This window comes from Salmo trutta, chromosome 8, assembly GCF_901001165.1.
Source record: "Salmo trutta chromosome 8, fSalTru1.1, whole genome shotgun sequence".
NCBI lineage: Eukaryota > Metazoa > Chordata > Actinopteri > Salmoniformes > Salmonidae > Salmo > Salmo trutta.
The window spans coordinates 27,654,468-27,678,037 of NC_042964.1; the positions used below are offsets into that span (position 1 = coordinate 27,654,468).

Sequence of the window (23,570 nt, forward strand, 5' to 3'; positions counted from 1 at the left end):
TATAAGGTCCCACAGTTGACAGTTCATGTCAGAGCAAAAACCAAGCCATGAGGTCAAAGGAATTGTCTGTAGAGCTCCGAGACAGGATTGTGTGGAGGCACAGATCTGGGGAAGGGTACCAAAGAATTTCTGTAGCATTGAAGGTCCCTAAGCACACAGTCAAGACAATGCAGCAGTGGCTTCGGGACAAGTCTCTGATGCTCCAGATACTCAACTAGTCTAAAGGAAAGTTTTATTGCTTCTTTAAATCAGAACAAGTTTCCAGCTGTGTTAACATCATTGCAAAAGGGTTTTCTAATAATCAATTAGCCTTTTAAAATGAAACTTGGATTAGCTAACACAACGTGCCATTGGAACACAGGAGTGACGGTTGCTGATAATGGGCCTCTGTATGCCTATGTAGATATTCCGTAAAAAAATCTGCCGTTTCCAGCTACAATAGTCATTTACAACATTAATGTCTATGCTGTATTTCAGATCAATTTGGTATTATTTTAAATGGACAAAATGTTTTACTTTTCTTTCAAAAACAAGGACATTTCTAAGTGACCCCAAACTTTTGTTGCGGGGTGGCAGGTAGCCTAGTGGTTAGAACATTGGGCCAGTAACCGAAAGGTTGCTAGATTGAAACCCCGAGCTGACAAGGTAAAAATCTGTCGTTCTGCCCCGAACAAGGCAGTTAACCCACTGTTCCTAAGCCGTCATTGTAAATAAGAATTCGTTCCTAAGTGACTTGCCTAGTTAAATACAGGTTACATTTTTAAAAAAACGCAGTGTATGTAAATGTGATATCAGTTTTTTATTCTCCATAAATGTGAGAAAAAAAAATCTTACATTTTTACATTTGCAAAAAATTCAAAAAATGTCCATTTGGGGTGGGACTGATGAGGGACAGATGAGACTGATGAGGGAAAAAAACGATGTAATCAATTTTAGAATAAGGCTGTAATGTAACAAATTTTGAGTATGAGTTGGTACCTGCTGAATAAGATGCATACACTTGGATGACTGCACTCCATAAGCATTGTTGACAACATGGGGGATATCATATTTGGCAGACATAGTGGCTAGCTCCTCCAATCTGCAAGTACAGAGAAAAGTAATCAAATGATGCCCTCATACTCTTGACTTAACATACACTGCAGTAATGTAGATGTATGTTTGTCAATAATGTCATGAATTAGATATAATAAACAACATGCAGATTACACAAATAACATTTGTTTCCAGTCATACCATTTATTATAGCACATGATAATTGGACATGCACATCTACCTTTCACAGCTCTACTGAACCATGATTGGATGGCTTGAGGACAAGGCATACCTGTCGGGGACACGTGGGGCAAAGCAAGAAGTAGTGGAGTGGACGCAAAGGATGTTCTCTGCTCCCAGCTCTTGCACCTTACGTTCCACAGCTTCCATATCTGTTCTCAGCTCATCACCCTCCAAAATGTTCTCAACCACCACTGGTTCAAACCCTGTCCATGGTTACAAGGAGCAAGAGAGTTGTCAATGTTGGGGTTGGACAAGAGTTGCCTCATGGTGAACTACACTGGGGCAGCACAAAAACAGTAGGTTTTTAGCTGCCACAGTGGATGCATAAATTGAGCAAGAGAGCAAGATACTTGATTAAGCGTTCACAGGCGTGAGCTGTGAGTAGGGTTGCAAAGGGTCGGAAACTTTCCGGAAATTTTCCATGGGAAGTTAAGCCTGGGAATTTTGCTTAAATTCATCAAAAAAAGTTTGCTTATAATAGTGAACCTTTTTTGTGGGATATACATAAGGCAATTCTAAGTCATGCGGCATATTTTGGTTAAACTATCACCAAGTCAATGGAATTGCAACCCTCTGCATGCACAGTGCATTCTTCCATCACATGTACAGCTGATTCTCAAGATCTTGCACACTAATGAGCTCACACTACTACACTGTCTGAGCCAAGGACTACATACTTTCTGGTAAGTTTTGATTACAATACTGGGTGGGGTGAATATATTGTATATGACATATGGTTTTTTGTTAACTAGTAAATAGTAGCCTACAGTAAAGTGTGTTTAAATAATTTCTAACTTGTTAACCTGTTGGGGATAGGGGGCAGTATTTGCACGGCCGAATAAAAAACGTACCCGATTTAATCTGGTTACTACTCCTGCCCAGTAACTAGAATATGCATAGAATTGTTTGATTTGGATAGAAAACACCCTAAAGTTTCTAAAACCGTTTGAATGGTGTCTGTGAGTATAACAGAACTCATTTGGCAGGCCAAAACCTGAGAAGAGTCCAAACAGGAAGCGCTCTCTCTGACTATTTCTTGGCCTTCTTGATCATCTCTAACCAAAACAGGGCATAATGTGACATTTTCTAACGCTTCCATAGGCTCTCAGAAGGCGCCAGAACGATGAATGGTGACTTTGCAGGCCATGGCTGAAAAACAGTAGCGCATTTGGATAGTGGTAGATCTGAGAACAATGAGACTGGGGCGCGTGGACGAGCCGACACCATGTTTTAATTTTTTCGTCTTTGAACGAAAACAGGGTTTCCCGGTCGGAATATTATCGCTTTTTTATGAGAAAAATTGGATAAAAATTTATTTTAAACAGCGTTTGACATGCTTCGAAGTACGGCAAGGAATATTTTGAATTTTTTTGTCACGAAACGCGTCGGGCGCGTCACCCTTCTTTACCCTTCGGATAGTGTCTTGAACGCAGGAACAAAACGCCGCTATTTGGATATAACTATGGATTATTTGGAACCAAACCAACATTTGTTATTGAAGTAGAAGTCCTGGGAGTGCATTCTGACGAATGCAAAGGTAATCCAATTTTTCTAATAGTAATTCGGAGTTTGGTGAGTATGTATGATCCTCCTGGATGATGTATTTTGGGAGAGAGTGGTAAGCAGCCTGAATCTCTTGAAACCTATAGCAGTAGCCATTGCATGGATTGAGGGAGACAATGCCCTCCTGTCTGATGTTCAGACTCTGCTTCTGAATGTAAGAGAAGAAATCCATACTGCCCTGCCCACTTCACTGTTGCTCCAAGCAGAGGAAACTGCAGTTCTGAAATACATCAAAAAGCGTGAAGACTTCTGCCTGAAGCACATACACACCGCAGCGTACATGTTGGACCCCAAGTATGCTGGCAAGAGCATCCTGTCTGGTGCAGAGATCAACAAGGTCCATGGTGTCATCACTACAGTGTCTCACCACCTTGGCTGGATGAGGGCAAGGTTCTTGGCAGTCTGGCAAAGTACACTTCCATGCAAGGGCTTTGGGATGGAGATGCAATGGCAGTCGTGCCAACATCTCATCAGCCACCTGGTGGAAGGGACTTTGTGGATCTGAGGCTCTTTCCCATGTTGCCTCCATCATCCTCCAAATCCCACCAACATCAGTTGCCTCAGAGCGCAACTAGTCCATGTTTGGGAACACACAACAGGCTGACCAAGACAAGGGTTAAAAAATTGGTGGCCATACGGGCAAATTTGAGGCTTTTTGAGCCTGACAATGAGCCATCCTCAACAAGGTTAGAAAATGACAGTGAAGATGAGGCCTCAGAATCTGATGTTCATGAAGTGGACATTGAGGTGGTCCAGGGAGAAGACATGGAAGCCTGAGAGGAAGACAACCAAAGCTTTAGTTTCTAGACTTTTACAGCTTTATGTTGAAAAAGTTTTTGGGAGATGAGATGGATCATTCAATATTCCCTTTTGTTGTTCAGTGAAATAATCCCATGTGAAGAGTCAACTTTTATTTCTATTGGAAGGATTTAATAATTTGCAATTATGTCTACTTATAAGGTAAAAGGTTTATGTTTCTGTCTCCATATGATATGGTAAATATATCCCATGCAAAAAACATCTACATTTAAATGGTATTCATTTTAATTTGCATATATTTCCATTAATTCCCATATATTCCCACAGAAAGTTTCCCCCTCTGAATATTCCCCAAAATGTGCAACCCTAGCCATGAGACTTATTCTTGAAAATAGAAACCAAGAGTAATTTTGTGCTGAGCAGGGCGAGCCTCTCATTGACCCATGCTGCTCATGCCCAGGTTTCATTGTAATTAATGGGAGCATGTCACACTCTGCAAAAGTTAGACCCTATGCGTCAAGTATAGCATGCATGTTAAGCAGCTCTTAGAAAAGAAAAGTAATTTTTTCAAACCCAACTGAACTGATAGGTAAATCTATTGCAAGAATAACAAATCAGAGCATGAATGTAGAGTACAATAAACTGTTGATGGATCATTTAAAGAACAGAACATACTTTTATGTTAATGTTAGTGCCTAACCTGCAGTGATCATGGCTTTGAAACAGGACTTCTGGTCAATGCGGGGCCAGATGATGTAGCGCCCCTTTGGTCTCTTGTGGCGAAGTGTTAGGAAGCACAGTGTCAGGCTCATCCCTGTTGCCATTGGAACTACGAAACAACTGGCCACACTTCGCACACCTGCAAACACACACAATTAAGTGATAATGTGATAATATGTTGAGGATATATTGGCATGGGTTTTGTTGGCCGGCAAACCGAGCCAATATATCCTCCAAACACTGGCTTTGAGGGCATTATTACTTTAATACAACAGGTCTCCAACATATTCAAACAATGATTGAAATAACATTATTTTGATGAATTTATTGATACTATTTCATACTTCCACAAGATATAGTCCTGACACAAATCTAGGGTTGCTACCCATGCCGGCTGGTCGTTCGTTCTAATAGGTTACCAGAGACAAGACAGTTATTAAGCAACCCAGTCATTCGTTCTAAATTTTCCATTGCCATGATGGCTGACAACGTTCTTATCCCTTGCTTGCTAGCTAGCCAACTTTGGCTATGACAGTCACATCAAACAAAACAGCCAGAACAACAGCAAAGGTGCTGCATTCACATTTAAGCAGTTTTCTATAGATTTTTTGGGGATACCTCCATAACAATGAGCTAATGTGAGATGTTGCCTGGCATAGAATATTTGCTCTCTTAGATCGAGGGAAAGATGAACGGAGAAAATTAAAGGGAGATCCTTGATGAAGTCCTGAGCGCTCTGGAGCAGGTTATCAGAATGGGATGAAGTTCACCTTCCAACAGGACAACGACCCTAAGCACACAGCCACAATAATGCATGAGTGGCTTCGGGACAAGTCTCTGAATGTTCTTCAGTGGCCCAGCCAGAGCCCGGATTTGAACACGATCTAACATCTCTGGAGACCTGAAAATAGCTGTGCAGTGACGCTCCCCATCCAACCTGACAGAGCTTGAGAGGATCTTTATGATTCTTTATTTATTTTTTTTAACTGAGAAGATATGCAGAGAATGGGGAAAAACTCCCCAAATACAGCTGTGCCAAGCTTGTAGCGTCATACCCATACCCAAGGGTCTGAATACTTATGTAAATATGATAATTTATTATTTTATTTTTTGTCATTTTTTTGCAATCATTTCTAAAAACCTGTTTTTGCGTTGTCATTATGGGTGGTATGGTGTCTAAATTGATGAGGGGAAAAAAACAATCTATTTTAGAATAAGCCTGTAATGTAACAAAATGTGGAAAAAGTCAAGGGGTCTGAACACTTTCCAAATGCAATGTAGGTGCAGATAAAATAAATTATTCTAAGGATATTTCAAATCGATACTGCAATTTTATTGCGATTTGATGTTCCAAACATATTGATCTGTATATGTCTGCTGCAGCAAGTCATGGAAACAAGTGCTGAAAACATGTTTGCTCACTACTTAAAAAGAAGATGGAGAACAAGCTATAGGACACTAAAGAGGCCTTTCTAATGACTCTGAAAAACACCAAAAGAAAGATGCCCCGGGTCCCTGCTCATCTGCGTGAACGTGCCTTAGGCATGTTGCAAGGAGGCATGAGGACTGCAGATGTGGCCAGGGCAATAAATTGCAATGTCAGTACTGTGAGACGCCTAAGACAGCGCTACATGGAGACAGGACGGACAGCTGATCATCCTCGCAGGATCGGTACAGGATCGGTACATCCGAACATCACACCTGCAGGACAGGTACAGGATGGCAACAACAACTGTCCAAGTTACACCAGGAACGCACAATCCCTCCATCAGTGCTAAGACTGTCCGCAATAGGCTGAGAGAGGCTGGACTGAGGGCTTGTAGGCCTGTTGTAAGGCAGGTCCTCACCAGACATCACTGGAAACAACGTCGCCTATGGGCACAAACCCACCATTGCTGGAGTCACGGTTTTGTCTCACCAGGGGTTATGGTCGGATTTGCGTTTATCGTCGAAGGAATGAGCGTTACACCGAGGCCTGTACTCTGGAGCGGGATTGATTTGGAGGTGGAGGGTCCGTCATAGTCTGGGGCAGTGTGTCACAGCATCATCGGACTGAGCTTGTTGTCATTGCAGGCAATCTCAACGCTGTGCGTTACAGGGAAGACATCCTCCTCCCTCAAGTGGTACCTTTACCGCAGGCTCATCCTGACATGACCCTCCAGCATGACAATGCCACCAGCCATACTGCTCGTTCTGTGCGTGATTTCTTGCAAGACAGGAATGTCAGTGTTCTGCCATGGCCAACAAAGAGCCCGGATCTCAATCCCATTGAGCACGTCTGGAACCTGTTGGATCGGAGGGTGAGGGCTAGGGCCATTCCCACCAGAAATGTCCGGGAGCTTGCAGGTGCCTTGGTGGAAGAGTGGGGTAACATCTCACAGCAAGAACTGGCAAATCTGGCGCAGTCAATGAGGAGGAAATGCACTGCAGTACTTAATGCAGCTGGTGGCCACACCAGATACTGACTGTTACTTTTTATTTTGACCCCACCTTTGTTCAGGGACACATTATTCCATTTCTGTTAGTCACGTCTGTGGAACTTGTTCAGTTTATGTCTCAGTTGCTGAATCTTGTTATGTTCATACAAATGTTTACACATGTTAAGTTTGCTGAAAATAAAGTTGACAGTGAGAGGACGTTTATTTTTTTGCTCAGTTTATAATAATCATACTATTAAAAAATAAATAACAAACAAATAGATACTTGGGAGTGAAAGTATCGATATAATATTGTCCAAAATAATATTGTGATATGTTGGCTTACTATCGATTTTTCCCCACATCAATTTATCAGTAGGCTGAATGGAAACTTAGTTACATACCTGAAAGTTTTAAAATGTCCAGCACAACTGAATTAGTCAGCTTGTTCAGCAGACTGGAACCTGTAGCCTTGGGTTGAATTGCAGCAATGTCACCAGATCGTCCTATCCCATGGATTAACCTGTGTAAAGCAATAAGATCTCATGATCAGATCTCATGATCATGACATGTATGACAAAACTGAAGGCTACTTGGAATTTAGCAAAGCTAAAGTAAATATGTCTATTTTGAAAATGCTACAAGTAACAGCTGATAACCTGTAATGTCGTCGGGCCACCAGACTAGAGGCCACTCTGCCCTCCCTCTCGCCAACACCACAATTTCCCAAGAAGTTGTTGCTGTCCATCACAGCCAGTTCATTCAGGAAGAGTTCTATTGTGCTCTCGCTCCATCCCTCCTCAGGACATTTGCCCTATAAGGTACAGGATACGCAAACAACGTACATGCTTCAGCCACAACACCTGAATTATGTAGGCTAAATAGAACTGTAAACAAATGTGTGTTGTATCCATCTAAGTTATGGTTGTTGTGCACTCCATCTCCATTCACATCATGGATGTAATCATTAGTCCAAACTGTTGCGTTTTGCAATAAAAATGAGTTTCTATTGGATAAATTTAGATAGGTCCCTCATTTGTTTCTGTTTGGTTCCATTACGTCTTGCAACGGAAATCGTTTAAGAACCAAACGGAAGTAAACAGAACGAAACGGGGAGGGACCTACCTGAATTTGTCCAATACTAGTAGTGCAATCGAACATTCAAGCTGCTGTACAGACTATGGATCTCTAGTCTAGAGGACCCAGTTAAATAGTGTTTGAGAGCATTTTTAAACACTCTACATTTTTGGACAAATAGGTGTAATTGTTGCAATAGCTTGTGAGTGGACAACATATACTATCATCCTAAATTGACGTTAGAATTTTTTGTCAGATTATTTTACATTGTGCTAATTTCCCTAATGTGGACAGTTTGTGTTACTCCCTTACACAAGCTTGCATTTGTACCACATGAATTGAGTGGAATTACACATCCTTTTAACCTCAGATTGGTGATGTTAATATAAAAAGTTTATAGTCATCAAGATGATACTAAATCGATTGCTTTAAACAGATTCATATATTTGGTTTGGTACTGTTGATTTTATTATACGCGCCTGTCCATCTAACTCAAATGGCAAGTTCAAATCAGGTCCACAAACAAATACACAGATGACAGTGAAGCTATTACTCAAATGAAAGCCAACCCCATGTCACTATGTAGAACTACCTGTAAGGTGATGATTCGTTGACATTATCCAGTCAAAAAAAAGTGTTTGGTTTCCTTTTTCGCATTGGCCTTCTACCATATACATTGGCACAAAGAGATTAGTTGAGATTACTACAGATTCTCATCAAGGGGATTGGATGCCCAGGTTAAAGAAACACACCTCAAGATTATAATGGAGCTGAATGGACAGCACGTTCTCCGCTGAGTTTATAAATCTGTAAAAAGAGCGGCACGGTAGCACTGTTTTATATAAATTGTTGTCAACAAAATTAGGTTGCTGTTACTCCCGTCTCGATCGCAGAATGAAGACTTGACAGCATATACAAGAAAATGTTTTACCACACTTGCAATAATCCCCATGTTTGGAGATTGGCATTTAGGCTGTGCCAATGAAAAAGGCAGCAGACAGACCTACAGTCTGTTTTAGCAGGGACTTTTTCTAGCATGACCTGATTTGATCATTTATTTGTAAACAAAAATTGTTTTTTAGTGATTCAGATGATGATGTAAAGAAAATTTGCTGGTCTGTGGTGTGTAATGAGGAGCAAACAGATGCTGCACTTCACGCATTAATGAAACTACTTATTCCAGTTACTAATAAGCACGCACCCATTAAGAAAATGACAAAAAAAAACTGTTAAATCCCCTTGGATTGATAAGAAATTTAAAAATTGTATGGTTGAGGGATGAGGCAAAAGGTATGGCAATTAAGTCTCGGCAGCCCAGCTGATTGGCAAACGTACTGCAAATTAAGAAATCATGTGACTAAACTAAATAAAATGAAACTACACTATGAAACAAAGATAAATTATATAAAGAATGATAGTAAAAAGCTTTGGGGTACCTTAAATAAAAATTAAAAAGCCAACTGGGCTCCTTCATTCATTGAATCAGATGGCTCATTCATCACAAAGCCCACGGATAACGCAAACTACTTTAATTACTTTTTCATTGGCAAGATAAGCAAACTTAGGGATGACATGCCAGCAACAAACGCTGACACTACACATCCAAGTATATCGGACCAAATTATGAAAGACAAGAATTGTACTTTTGAATTCCGTAAATTCAGTGAAGAGGTGAAAAAATTATTGTTGCCTATCAACAATGACAAGCCACCGGGGTCTGACAATCTAGATGGAAAATTACTGAGGATAATAGCAGACGATAACGCCACTCCTATTTGCCACATCTTCAATTTAAGCCCATTAGAGAATGTGTGCCCTCAGGCCTGGAGGGAAGCTAAAGTCATTCCGCTACCAAGAATAGTAAAGCCCCCTTTACTGGCTCAAATAGTCGACCAATCAGCCTGTTACCAACCGTTGGTAAACTTCTGGAAAAAATGGTGTTTGACCAGATACAACACTATACAGAATTTCAGCATACTTATAGGGAAGGAAACTCAACAAGCACATCACGTACACAAATGACTGATGATTGGCTGACAGAATTGATATGTGGGGGATGTCTTGATTGTGGGGGATGTCTTGTTAGACTTCAGTGCAGCTTTTGACATTATCGATCATAGTCTGCTGCTGGAAAAACTTGTGTGTTATGGCTTTACACCCCCTGCTATAATGTGGATAAAGAGTTATTGTCTAACAGAACACAGAGGGTGTTATTTAATGGAAGCCTCAAATATAATCCAGTTAGAATCAGGAATTCCCTACGGTAGCTGTTTAGGCCCCTTGCTTTTTTCAATTTTTACTAACGACATGCTACTAACTTTGAGTAAAGCCAGAGTGTCTATGTATACGGATGACTCAACACTATACACGTCAACTACTACAGCAACTGAAATGACTGCAACACTCAACAAAGAGCTGCAGTTAGTTTCAGAGTGGGTGGCAAGGAATAAGTTAAAACTAAAAGTATTGTATTTGGAACAAAACACACACTAAACCCTAAACCTCAACTGATACTTGTAATAAATCTTGTGTAAATTGAGCAAGTTGAGATGACTAAACTGCTTGGAGTAACACTAGATTGGCCATGACAGTTTACAAAACATATTGATGCAGTAGTAGCTAAGATGTGGAGAAGTCTGTCTATAATAAAGCAATGCTCTGCCTTCTTAACAGCACTATCAACAAGGTAGGTCCTACAGACCCTAGTTTTGTCACACCTTGACTACTGTTCAGTCAGCTTGAGGTAGTCACATCATACACGTACTTGGGAGTATTGCCGGACGGTACACTGTCCTTCTCTCAGCACATATCAAAGCTGCAGGCTAAAGTTAAATCTAGACTTGGTTTCCTCCATCGTAATTGCTCCTCTTTCACCCCAGCTGCCAAACTAACCATGATTCGGATTACCATCACCTGCTCTTCACAGTCCCCAAATCCAGAACAGACTATGGGAGGCACACAGTACTACATAGAGCCATGACTACATGGAACTCTATTCCACATCAAGTAACTGACGCAAGCAGTAAAATTAGATTTAAAAAAACATTAAAAAAGAAAACACCTTATGGAACTGCGGGGACTGTGGAGCAACACAAACATTGGCACAGACACATGCACACACACAATGATAACATACGCTCTATACATACACATGGATTTAGTACTGTAGATATGTGGTAGTGGTGGAGTTGGGACCTGAGGGCACACAGTGTGTTGTGAAATCTGTGAAGGTATTGTTATGTTTTTTAAATTGTATAAACTGCCTTAATTTTGCTGGACCCAAGGAAGAGTATGGGGATCCATAAAAAATACAAATAGAAACACCAATCTGAGGTAAAAAGGATGTGTAATTCCCCCCAATTCGATGTGGTCATAACGTCAGTTTGTGTAATTTAGTGTCCACATCATGGAAAGTAGAGTAATATACATTAATTAGATATGGTAAAATAATTCAATATCTTAATTTAGGATGATAGTAAATTAAGCAAATTCACACATTTGTTCAATAATCATAGGTCTTAGTATTAACCATTTAAATCGTTTTTAAATGCTCTTAAACAGAATTTAACCAGGCGCTCTAGACTAGATTGTCAATAGGGTCTGTGTAGCAGGCTGAACGTTTGACGTCCCTATTCAGAGAATTCTAAGGTCTGTAAATCGGATAATACCTGTTCCAAAAGCAGTCGAATCAGTTGCTCATGACTGCGACGTGCCTGGGACCCCTGGCGAATGTATGATGGCGACACAATCTTCTCACTTATGGAAAAGTTTTCACTATTCATCTCAACAATTGCTGTCAAATAGATATGTAGATTTGCATATGCAATTCGTCAGTATAAACTTGTACTTTAGCGAACGTGTTCCTCACGAAACTCAAATACAACCTGCTTCTAACGCTATGCGACGACTAGCTTCGTCGCGCAACTAGTCATTTAAATGACCATTTACATTAACAATTTAGACTTTACTTTTATGTTACGGATGTCTATCTGTAAGTCAAACTTGTTAATATAAATGGCACCTTAAATGGCTAGTTGCGGGACGAAGCTATTCGACGACTAATCCAGAATCTGGGTGTGGTGTGTAGGCTAGAACGAGTGGTTTGTTCAGTTCAAACGCCGAATCCAAGTGACGCTCAGCACCGTTTCTGAAAATCTTGATTTGGTTACTGGTTATTGTAGCGTTTATCTTTTTAATCTGCTTTACCTTTCTTTCTATTTTCACTGTCACTAACCAGTCGCTAGGGATCTCCTTCTCTGTCACCGACACAAAAAAAAAAAAGTACTTCCGGTTCACAGAATATCGGAAACGTCCTAAATAAAGTCCCACGTAATAGTAGAAAACGTTTATTGTCGAAACATTAACAATGATTCATATTTGTTCATATTTAAGTGACATTTACCTTACATGTGATATTTAAAACATGTTCCAATGTCAAATAAATGGCCACAATGCGAATCACTGTATATGGAATACATTGGCTTATAGAGCAAAAAATATTATTGGAGCTGCAGTAAAAGTATTGTTGTGAATACTCAGTTGAGTCTGTGGAATTTATAAATGGTGTTATGTCATGTCATGGCGGACTGAGGTCTAAATACCCAGAAACACTTTCTTCTCCATCCACTTCATTCATGCAATACACTTGGACCTCCTGAGTGGCGCAGTGGTCTAAGGCACTGCATCGCAGTGCTAGCTCTGCCACTAGAAATACTGGATTCGAGTTCAGGCTCTGTCGCAGCTGGTGGCGACCCATGGGGTGGTACACAATTGGCCCAGCATTGTCCAGGTTAGGGGAGGGTTTGGCCAGCAGGGATGTCCTTGTCCCATTGTGCACTAGCTGACATGGTCTCTGACACATTGGTGCTTCTGTGTTTAGTGGGCATTGTATCAAGAAGCAGTGCAGCTTGGTTGGGTTTTATTGGAGGACGCACGGCTCTCGACCTTTGCACTCTCCCGATTCCGTACGGGAGTTGCAGCGATGAGACAATACAATACACTGTAGGCCTATACATTTCATATTGGCTTATGTAAAAAAAAACACATTTATTTACAATTTAAACATAATGAATGTCAACCAGGCTATGTCAACCAGGCTACAGTCACCAATTTTGTAAAATGTGTCAGTTAAAGTTCATGGTCAAACACACACTAGGATACATTCATTCATTTCAATTAAATATTTCATAAAATTTGTCAGTAAAAAAATCATGGTCTGATGTTGTCATTTCAATCTCCCATCAAATAAATCCATTAAATTAGGGATGGGCACTGATATGGAAAATCTATGTGTAACTCTGTGTTGTTGTATGTGTCAAATTGCTATGCTTTATCTTGGCCAGGTCGCAGTTGCAAATGAGAACTTGTTCTCAACTAGGCTACCTGGTTAAATAAAGGTGAAATAAAATAAATAAAAATATCAGTAGCATTTTTTGACTCGATATTGAAATTTAAATACAATTTCATTATTAAGCATATAGTTTAATTTCATCAGTCTGCTGTATTGGTCAAGCTTAAAACCTTAACTTCTTTCAACTAAGTAATTTCCTCTCCGATAACGCATGTAAAACAGTCTCGCATGCCATTGTGAAAAAGCGAATTTACATTGCTTTCTCATAAAACTACTTTAGAGAACAAGCACACATAAACACTACAACTGCTACTGTTTTCTAAAAGGTTGAAGCAGAGGATTCAACTTTTCTGGACCCCGCTTCTCGGGGGTGCAAATAGGCCTACCAATGAGAACTTTTTTAAATATCTACCACTTTTTTCTGAGTGGGTGGAGTAGAAAGTGTTGCTGGGCATATTAACCTCAGTCCCCCATGAAATTACACTATATAGATTCTGCCTATCCTACTGAGTACTCCCTACCCCACTTGTACATTGGCACAAATAATAGTTTTTTCTCCATAAGCCAATATGTTACAGTAATTTGTATTGTGTCCATTGTAATGAGCGAAGTAAAAGGCCAGCAACACTCCGCATTATTCAGAGCCCCCGTGAAATGACACCATAATATAGATTCCACAGATCCTACAGAGTACTCCCCACCCCACTTTTACATTGGCACAAATAATTGTTTTTCCTATAGTGTCCAGGCACCCCATTTTAAGCTGTTTGACCACAGTAAAAGGCCAGCAACACTTTGTATTATTCATAGCCCCATGAAATGACCCCATATACTGAGTATTCCCAACCCAACTTTTACATCAACACATAATAGTTTTTTCTCTATAAGCCAATATGTCATTTATTACACTGTATTGGATTGGGACAAATGAAATGGGTGGACCATAGTCCCTCAAGAAATAACACCATATATCAATAGGGTCTGTAGAATATTATGTTCTTTACATGCATTACCTTTAAGCTCCAACAATTTCTCAATGTGCTCCACCTTATATAAAGTAGTAACTCTCTTTAGTGTCGATTTTCCACTGATGTAGTTACGTAAATTTGGTAACATTATGTACTATGCAAAGCTGAAAAAATTATTGATTCCGTGTCATACACATACCGCTAGACCGCATACTTTTAATTTTGAAGGCAACATCAGAAAACCGAAAAGTCTTAATGTTGCTGCCGTGATGTTAATATTGCTGCTGTAATGCTAATTTCTTCTCTCACATTTTTAATACTTCAATGACTAAGCATTTTCTTCTGAGTTTATCAGCAGGTGGGGACTGGGAGCCCAGAAATACAAAATAGCGCTCCTGGCAGCATAAAGTTATACTACAGGGTACAAACCATTAATAAGGCCTCACCAAGCGTTTGTACAGTGGTTCCTCCTTTAAAAGTTGCGAGTTTACACCGCGGGACTCAAAGGTACCCAGCGTCACAGCTTCATTGCTCCAGACCACCACAAGGGGAAGTTAGAGCACTCATTATGCATTTGGGTCCCAAGGATTTTATATGACCAATCATACCGAGTGGTTCCAATGACGAATTTAACGCGGGCCACCCATCCATGGTGACTTCAGCAAAAATGGCTGACAAAACATTACGGGGAAGCTCATTTAAGTAGTTATAACGTCATAACGAGTCAATCAAAAAATTTACAATTGAGAGGAATATGTTAGTTAATGTAGAGACAAACGATGGTGCATATTTTTTGGTCACAAAGTTAATTTACGAAATTCGTTATTTAACGAGTTTTTTTCCAGCCATATCCAATACCAGGTGTATCAAATTCATTCGTTATAGCAAGCAGGGAGCAGGTTTCGAACCCTCAACATTCTAGCCAAATGTCCAGCACGCTATAGACTGTGCCCAAATTTATTAATTGGGGTTAGGGCCGATTGAGGCAGCTCCGTCTTGCCGAGGTTCAGCTTGAGGTGGTGATCCGTCATCTACACTGATATGTCTGCCTGACATGCAGAGATGCGATTCGCCACCTGGTTATCAGAAGGGGGAAAGGAGAAGATTAATTGTGTGTCGTCTGCGTAGCAATGATAGGAGAGACCATGTGAGGATATGACAGAGCCAAGTGACTTGGTGTATAGCGAGAATAGGAGAGGGCCTAGAACTGAGCCCTGGGGGACACCAGTGGTGAGAGCACGTGGTGCTGAGACGGATTCTCGCCACGCCACCTGGTAGGAGTGACCTGTCAGGTAGGACGCAATCCAAGAGTGAGCCGCGCCGGAGATGCCCAACTCGGAGAGGGTGGAGAGGAGGATCTGATGTTTCACAGTATCAAAGGCAGCAGATAGGTCTAGAAGGATGAGAGCAGAGGAGAGAGAGTTAGCTTTAGCAGTGCGGAGAGCCTCCATGACACAGAGAAGAGCAGTCTCAGTTGAATGACCAGTCTTGAAACCTGACTGATTTGGATCGAGAAGGTCATTCTGAGAGAGATAGCAAGAGAGCTGGCCAAGGACGGCACGCTCAAGAGTTTTGGAGAGAAAAGAAAGAAGGGATACTGGTCTGTAGTTGTTGACATCGGAGGGATTGAGTGTAGGTTTTTTGAGAAGGGGTGCAACTCTCGCTCTCTTGAAGACGGAAGGGACGTAGCCAGCGGTCAAGGTAGGTTATGAGGTTATGAGGCTTAACAGCCTAATAGAAGTAGTGTTTTTTTATTAGCTCTACTTAAAATTGCAACTGGACAAAAATGTTGCATCCTACATAAAACAATCATTTATAGAAAAAAAGTCTGCACATTCGAACTAAAACAATGTAACTAAAATAAAGTGCACATTTGTAATTCCCAAACTCTAAAAGTAATTGGAAAGGTAGATACAAATTATGTGTGACATTGTGGTTACAATAAAGAATGTGACCCATCATGCAAATTATTCTTATTAGCAGGACAATATACTTTTTATATCCCGGCTACTGTTGTGAAAATCCCTCAACTTGCAAAGTATTCGATGCTTAAGGACTGTGTTACATTTGTAACTCAAAACAGCATTTCTTCATCAACATCTTTATGCTTTCCTTAAAACCTGTTGAGGATCTTATCCCGATCTTATCCCGGTATTGGGATTCATTGTCATGTGACCATGGCGGGGAATTCAAAACTGCAAGAGTAATCATTTCAAAAAATCAAATAATCAACTATTTTCCTCCATTTGAAAGATATATCTCCTAAATCTAACCACGCTGTCCGATTTTCAGAGGCATTACGGAGAATGCATAAAGTTAGGTTATGTGAGGAGAGTACATTGACAATAGCTGCGTGTAATGTTTAGCCAATTCAAAGAAGGGCATCAACAGACAGAAAACTAGCTAGAATTATGCACTTACCTTTGACAATCTGCATCAGATGACACTCATAGGACATTATGTTATACAATACATGCATTTTTAGTTCCATCAAGTTCATATTTATATCCAAAAACAGCATTTACAGTCGCGGTGAAATTCAGAATTTTTTTCGGCTCGAATGCACCCAGTGAATCCAGCATTACAAATCACGGAATTACTATTCGAAAACATTGGTAAATTATAATATTGTCATTCAAAGAATAATATATTATCATCTCGTAATTGCTACCGAATGGCCAGATCTCAAAATAACTTTACTGGGAAATCACATTTTGCATAAACTGGGTACTATGCTAACAACAATAAGCTATATGCTAAGCTAAGCTATACCGTTAGCATTAGCATCATCTAATATCGATAATAACATTCTAAATATCCCCTTACCTTTGATTATCTCCATCAGAAGGCGCTGCCAGAGATCCCAGGTCCAGAACAAATGTGGTTTCTTTTGACAAAGTTCATAATTTATGTCCAAATAGTTAGCGTTCAGTAGGCTCCCACAAAATGAGGTGGGCAGTGTAAAGTCACGTCGAAAAGCTAAAGAAAACCTAGTAAATAATCTATTTACGTTTGTTTAAACATGTCAAACGTTGTTCAGCATTAATCTTTTGGTCCATTTTTAACGTGAAACATCAGTAAACATCAGTAATATTTTCACACAACCTATCAAGTGTCTAGAATAAACGATAATGACAAAGGCACTCTTCTCAGATTCATGCGCAGGCGCAAAAAATGAAGTGATGACGTGTCAACTTGTAAGCTTTCTAATTCGGTCTGTATTCATGACAGATGCTTCCAACAACTTTCTAAAGATCGTTGACATCTAGTGGAAGCAGTAGGAGTTGCGAACTGAATCCTTTCTCACTGTGGTATCTTTAAAACAATGACACTAAATAGTACAGTCACAAAATTCTCTTTTTTTTAAATCTATTTTTCACAGGTTTTTGCCTGCAATATGAGTTTTGTTATACTTACAGACACCATTCAAACTGTTTTAGAAAATTCAGAGTGTTTTCTATCCAAACCTAAACAATAATATGCATATTCTAACTTCTGAGTTGGTGTAGGAGGCAGTTAAAAATGCGCACATATTTTTTTCCAAAATTCTCAATACTGCCCCCTAGCCCGTAGAGGTTAGCAATTTTGAGCAAATTGCTCAAGGGCCACGGTTGATTCGTCTGTGAAGATGACATTATTGAATGTCTCGCCAGCTTTGATCCATGCCTGGGCCTGCAAGAAGCAAATCATTGGGTCGAAACTACAGAACAGTACAAAACAAGCGAACACACATGGTTAATGTTCTGAGAGTTAAAAAAATATATATATTTCTAAAACATTTCTTACCGAGCTGTGATGCCCGCAGATTACAGATTGCCTTTGGCGATCACTCATCATCTTCATTCATCAGTGAATCAATGGCTTGAATAGTCATTGACTCACTCACGCGTTGAAAAGGAATGAGATGGAGTCCCAATCCATGCCAGGCACATCTGTGAGCTATGGAACTCCACCTCCAACAGGCAGAGTCAACATACAGTACGTGGCGGGTTCGTCAGGTTTTCGCTTCACCCTGACATTTCCATTCCTCTTCTGACAACAGAACATGACCAACTTGACCACCAGGCACAGCTAGGGCCGCCCGGACCGTTATGCTGTTCTGCTATTCCAAGGATGTGTAACTGAAAAGAGATACCATGAGTGGGCACAGAATACATATGTCACGGAATTCTAGGACCAGTGGAGATGCGGAATCAGGCGCAGGAGACAGAGGGCTGGAGCAACAGTGTTTTAATGCCACGGTAAACAAAACACAATAGCCGAAAGGCACAGGGCACTTAATAAAGTCCACCAGGGAAACACATTCCCAAAATAAAAACACGAGGAAAAGCGCACGGGGCGCAGCCCGGCAATAAATCTTACACAGGCCAGCGAAACAGGCCACACACACAACTGTCCTGAGTGGACAATAAACAATCCCGTACGAGAACCCAAATTGAAAATACACACTAAATAACCCCCCACTAATGACAGACACGAAACAGGTGCGGGATAGACAGACAAAACCAAAAGACACAGAAACATAGATCGGTGGCAGCTAATAGGCCGGCGACGACGACCGCCGAGCGCCGCCCGACCGAGGAGGGGCACCACCTTCGTTTGATACTGTGACAGTACCCCTCCCCTGGAGGGTGAGGCGCCGATCTGGATGGCGACGGTGGAATTCCTGCAGCATAGGTGGATCCAGAATGTCCACTGCCGGAACCCAGCACCTCTCCTCCGGACCGTACCCCTCCCAGTCCACGAGGTACTGCAGGCCCCCTACCCAACGTCGGGAGTCCAGGATGGCTCGGACTGTGTACGCCGGGGCCTCCCCGATGTCCAGGGGGGGCGGGGGGACCTCCAGCACCTCATCGTCCTGCAGCGGACCAGCTACCACCGGCCTGAGGAGAGACACATGAAACGAGGGGATAATGCGGTAATATGAAGGGAGTTGTAACCTGTAACACATCTTGTTTATCCTCCTCAGGACTTTGAATGGCCCCACAAACCGCGGACCCAGCTTCCGGCAGGGCAGGCGGAGGGGCAGGTTCCGGGTCGAGAGCCAGACTCTGTCCCCTGGGTTAAACACGGGGGCTTCACTGCGGTGGCGGTCAGCGTTCTCTTTGTGTCGTTCACCAGCCCTCCTTAGACACTCCTGGACCGCGTTCCAGGTCTCCTGAGAGCGCTTCACCCATGCCTCCACCGCTGGAGCCTCCGTCTGGCTCTGTTGCCATGGCACCAGGACCGGCTGATACCCCAATACAACCTGGAAGGGTGACAGGTTAGTAGAGGAGTGGCGCTGAGAGTTCTGGGCCATCTCGGCCCATGGTACGAACTGCGCCCACTCCCCTGGCCGGTCCCGGCAATACGACCGCAGGAACCTGCCCACATCCTGGTTAATGCGCTCTACCTGCCCATTACTCTTGGGGTGGAAACCCGAGGTCAGGCTGACCGAGACCCCCAGCCTCTCCATAAACGACCTCCACACCCTGGATGTGAACTGGGGACCCCGATCAGATACGATGTCCTCGGGCACCCCATAGTGCCGGAAGACATGGGTGAACAGGGCCTCCGCGGTCTGCAGGGCCGTAGGAAGACCAGGCAAAGGGAGCAGACGGCAGGACTTAGAGAACCGGTCCACAACGACCAGGATCGCAGTGTTCCCCTGGGACAGCGGGAGATCCGTGAGGAAATCCACCGAGAGGTGAGACCAAGGCCGTTGTGGAACGGGGAGGGGCTGTAATTTCCCTCGAGGCAGGTGTCTAGGAGCCTTGCACTGGGCGCATACCAAACAGGAAGAGACATAACGCCAAACATCCTCAACCAAGGTGGGCCACCAGTATCTCCCCTTCAGGCCCCGCACTGTCCGTTCCACCCCAGGATGACCTGAGGAGGGTAGAGTGTGGGACCATCGGATCAGGCGATCGCGAACACCAAGCGGAACGTATTTCAGGCCCACGGGACACTGAGGTGGAGTGGGTTCTGACCGACCCGCCCGCTCGATGTCCGCATCCACCTCCCATACCACCGGTGCCACCAGACAGGAGGCGGGAAGTATGGGAGTAGGATCGATGGTCCGCTCCTCGGTGTTGTAGAGACGCGACAGTGTGTCAGCCTTCCGGTTCCGGGAACCTGGAATGTACGAGAGGGTAAAGTGAAACCTCGTAAAGAACATGGCCCACCTTGCCTGACAAGGATTAAGCGTCCTCGCTGCCCGGATATACTCCAGGTTACGGTGGTCGGTCCAGATGAGAAAAGGGTGACGTGCCCCCTCAAGCCAATGTCTCCACACCGTCAAAGCCCTGACCACGGCTAACAGCTCCCGGTCCCCCACATCATAGTTGCACTCCGCCGGGCTCAGCTTCTTGGAAAAGAATACACATGGGCGGAGCTTCGGAGGAACGCCCGAGCGCTGCGATAGCACAGCTCCTACCCCAGCCTCGGACGCGTCCACTATGAATGGCAAAGAGGGATCCGGATGCGCCAGGACAGGAGCGTTGGTAAACAGCACCTTCAGACGATGGAAGGCTCTGTCCGCTTCTGCTGACCATCGTAGCCGCACTGGACCCCCCTTCATCAGTGAGATAATGGGAGCTGCCACCTGGCCAAAACCCCGGATAAACCTCCGATAATAATTAGCGAACCCCAAGAACCGCTGCACCTCCTTCACATTGGTTGGGGTTGGCCAATTACGCACAGCCGTAACGCGGTCACATTCCACCACCACCCCCGGGGTGGAAATGCAGTATCCCAGAAAAGAGACGGCTCGTTTGGAGAACTCACATTTCTCAGCCTTGACGTATAGGTTATGCTCCAGCAGCCGCCAAAGCACTTTACGCACCAGGGACACATGCTCGGCGCGTGTGGCGGAGTAGATCAGGATGTCATCGATGTACACCACCACACCCTGCCCGAGTATGTCCCTAAGGACCTCGTCCACAAAGGATTGGAAGACAGCGGGAGCGTTCTTTAACCCATACGGCATGACGAGGTACTCATAATGGCCCGATGTGGTACTAAATGCGGTTTACCACTCATCTCCATCTTGGATACGCACCAGGTCTATCAGGGCCCGCTTGTTCCACCCCGATCCAGCGGCGAGAGTCCGGAATTCCAGGGCGAAATCCTGAGCACTCCTCGTCTCCTGTCTCAGATGAAATAGCCGCTCACCCGCCGCCCTGCCCTCCGGGGATGGTCGAAAACCGCCCAGAAGCGGCGGGTGAACTCAGGGTAGTCGCCCCGAGCCGAGTCTGGACCATCCTAGACTGCATTGGCCCATTCCAGGGCTCGACCCATGAGACACGAGACGAGGATGCTCACCCTCTCTTCGTTGGGGGGGGGGGGGGGGGGGGGGCGGACGGTTGCCAGGTGCAGTTCCAACTTGAGCAAGAACCCCTTGCACCCAGCGGCCGTCCCATCGAACTCCCTGGGAGGTGTGATCCGGATACCGCCGGTGCCCGCTTCAGTGGGTGTGGGTAGGGGCGCAGGGTGAGGGACCGAAGCTGGTCTGGCTGGGGAAGCACCTCTCTCCCAGCTCTCCAACCGGGCCAACACCTGGTCCATGGCCGAGCCTAGGCGGTGGAGGAGGCTGGCGTGTTGAGAGACCTGCTCAGCCATGGACGGCGCTTTTGCTCCTGCTGACTCCATGAAGGTGCGGGATTCTGTCACAGAATTCTAGGACCAGTGGAGATGCGGAATCAGGCGCAGGAGACAGAGGGCCGGAGCAACAGTGTTTTAATGCCACGGTAAACAAAACACAATAGCCGAAAGGCACAGGGCGCTTAATAAAGTCCGCCAGGGAAACACATTCCCAAAATAAAAACACGAGGAAAAGCGCACGGGGCGCAGCCCGGCAATAAATCTTACACAGGCCTATGTTCAAGAATTGCTTTTTTCTCGCTTACACTAGGTTCAATTAAAATGAAATCTCCAAAATAGTGTAACTTTTTAAACAAAGTGATTATTATTATTAATTCATTTAGAATGATCTAAAAGCCCCTTAGATATTCTCACAGAGCCTAACGGAAAATGCCCCTTCGATATTAATATAGAGTCCTCCAATCCTCTAAATGTAATTATTGACAGAGTCACATCATTAAAATGTTAGTTTTTTTTAGATATACTGTTAAAAATTGTGTAGGTGTTATTTATTTAAAGAGCATATTGAAGTTAGAAGCAAAAGCCTACAACAAGTTTAGGACTGTTTCGCGCTGCTGTTCTGAGACAAGCACTACACAGGGATTCTTTAGCTAAATAGCCCAGTACTGCACTGCCGGACATCACGTTGTACAGCGCCTTATTATCCGTTCCATCCTAACAGAAACCCAGAGGGTTTTTAATTTTTCATGGAATAGAAACACCATAATATTAATCAAATGAATTAAGCAAGTACCAGTAAAAAGTTTGGACACCTACTCATTCCAGGATTTTTCTTTATTTTTTACTATTTTCTACATTGTAGAATAATAGTGAAGACATCACACCGGTCTCCCACGTTCTGTAGTACAGACATGGCTCTCTATTTGAAGAACATATCAAGACTGTTTCAAGGACAGCTTTTTTCCATCTACGTAACATTGCAAAAATCAGAAACTTTCTGTCCAAAAATTATGCAGAAAAATTCATCCATGCTTTTGTTACTTCTAGGTTGGACTACTGCAATGCTCTACTTTCCGGCTAAAGTACTAAATAAACTTCGGGGGGGGGGCGGACGGTTGCCAGGTACAGTTCCAACTTGAGCAAGAACCCCTTGCACCCAGCGGCCGTCCCATCGAACTCCCTGGGAGGTGTGATCCGGATACCGCCAGGCGCCCGCCCCCCCACTATGAATGCTAGAGACGGGTCCGGATGCGCCAACACGGGTGCTTCGGTGAACAGCGCCTTCAACTTCTTGAAGGCTCCGTCCGCCTCCGTCGACCACCGCAAACGCACCGGCCCCTCCTTCAGTAATGGGAGCCGCTACCTGGCCAAAACCCCGGATAAACCTCCGGTAGTAATTGGCAAAGCCTAAGAACCGCTGCACTTCCTTCACCGTGATTGGAGTCGGCCAATTACGCACGGCCTTAACGCGGTCGCATTCCATCACCACCCCGTGGTGGAAATGCGATAACCCAGGAAGGAAATGGCTCGATTGGAAAACACACATTTCTCAACTTAACGTATAGGTCATGCTCCAGCAGTCTACCAAGCACCAGGGACACATGCGCAGAGCGGGTGGCGGAATATATCAGAATATCATCGATATAGACAATCACGCCCTGCCCGTGCAGGTCCCTGAGAATCTTGTCTACAAAGGATTGAAAGACGGCTGGAGCATTCTTCAACCCATACGGCATGACGAGGTACTCATAATGGCCTGATGTGGTGCTAAATGCGGTTTTCCACTCGTCTCCATCCTTGATACGCACCAGGTTATACGCGCTCCTGAGATCCAGTTTTGTGAAGAACTTTTCTCCG

At 43.4% G+C, this 23,570-nt stretch overlaps 1 protein-coding gene across 2 annotated transcripts in view; it reads right to left on the reverse strand.

Annotated features, from left to right (window-relative positions):
• The window catches only part of sepsecs (Sep (O-phosphoserine) tRNA:Sec (selenocysteine) tRNA synthase), a 35,254-nt gene extending 23,066 nt beyond the window's left edge, over nt 1-12,188 (reverse strand). Inside the window, exons 1-7 of one of the 2 annotated variants that reach the window (XM_029760704.1) lie at nt 12,021-12,188; nt 11,483-11,607; nt 7,397-7,551; nt 7,142-7,260; nt 4,301-4,459; nt 1,328-1,481; nt 979-1,081 (exon numbers count right to left, since the gene is read on the reverse strand). In XM_029760704.1, the coding sequence (XP_029616564.1) occupies nt 979-1,081; nt 1,328-1,481; nt 4,301-4,459; nt 7,142-7,260; nt 7,397-7,551; nt 11,483-11,596 (804 nt within the window). In that variant the 5' untranslated portion in view covers nt 11,597-11,607; nt 12,021-12,188. Of the gene's footprint in view, nt 1-978; nt 1,082-1,327; nt 1,482-4,300; nt 4,460-7,141; nt 7,261-7,396; nt 7,552-11,482; nt 11,608-11,835 lie in introns of both variants that reach the window. The other variant, XM_029760702.1, reaches the window with a different exon arrangement.
• Between the last annotated feature and the right edge of the window lie 11,382 nt (nt 12,189-23,570).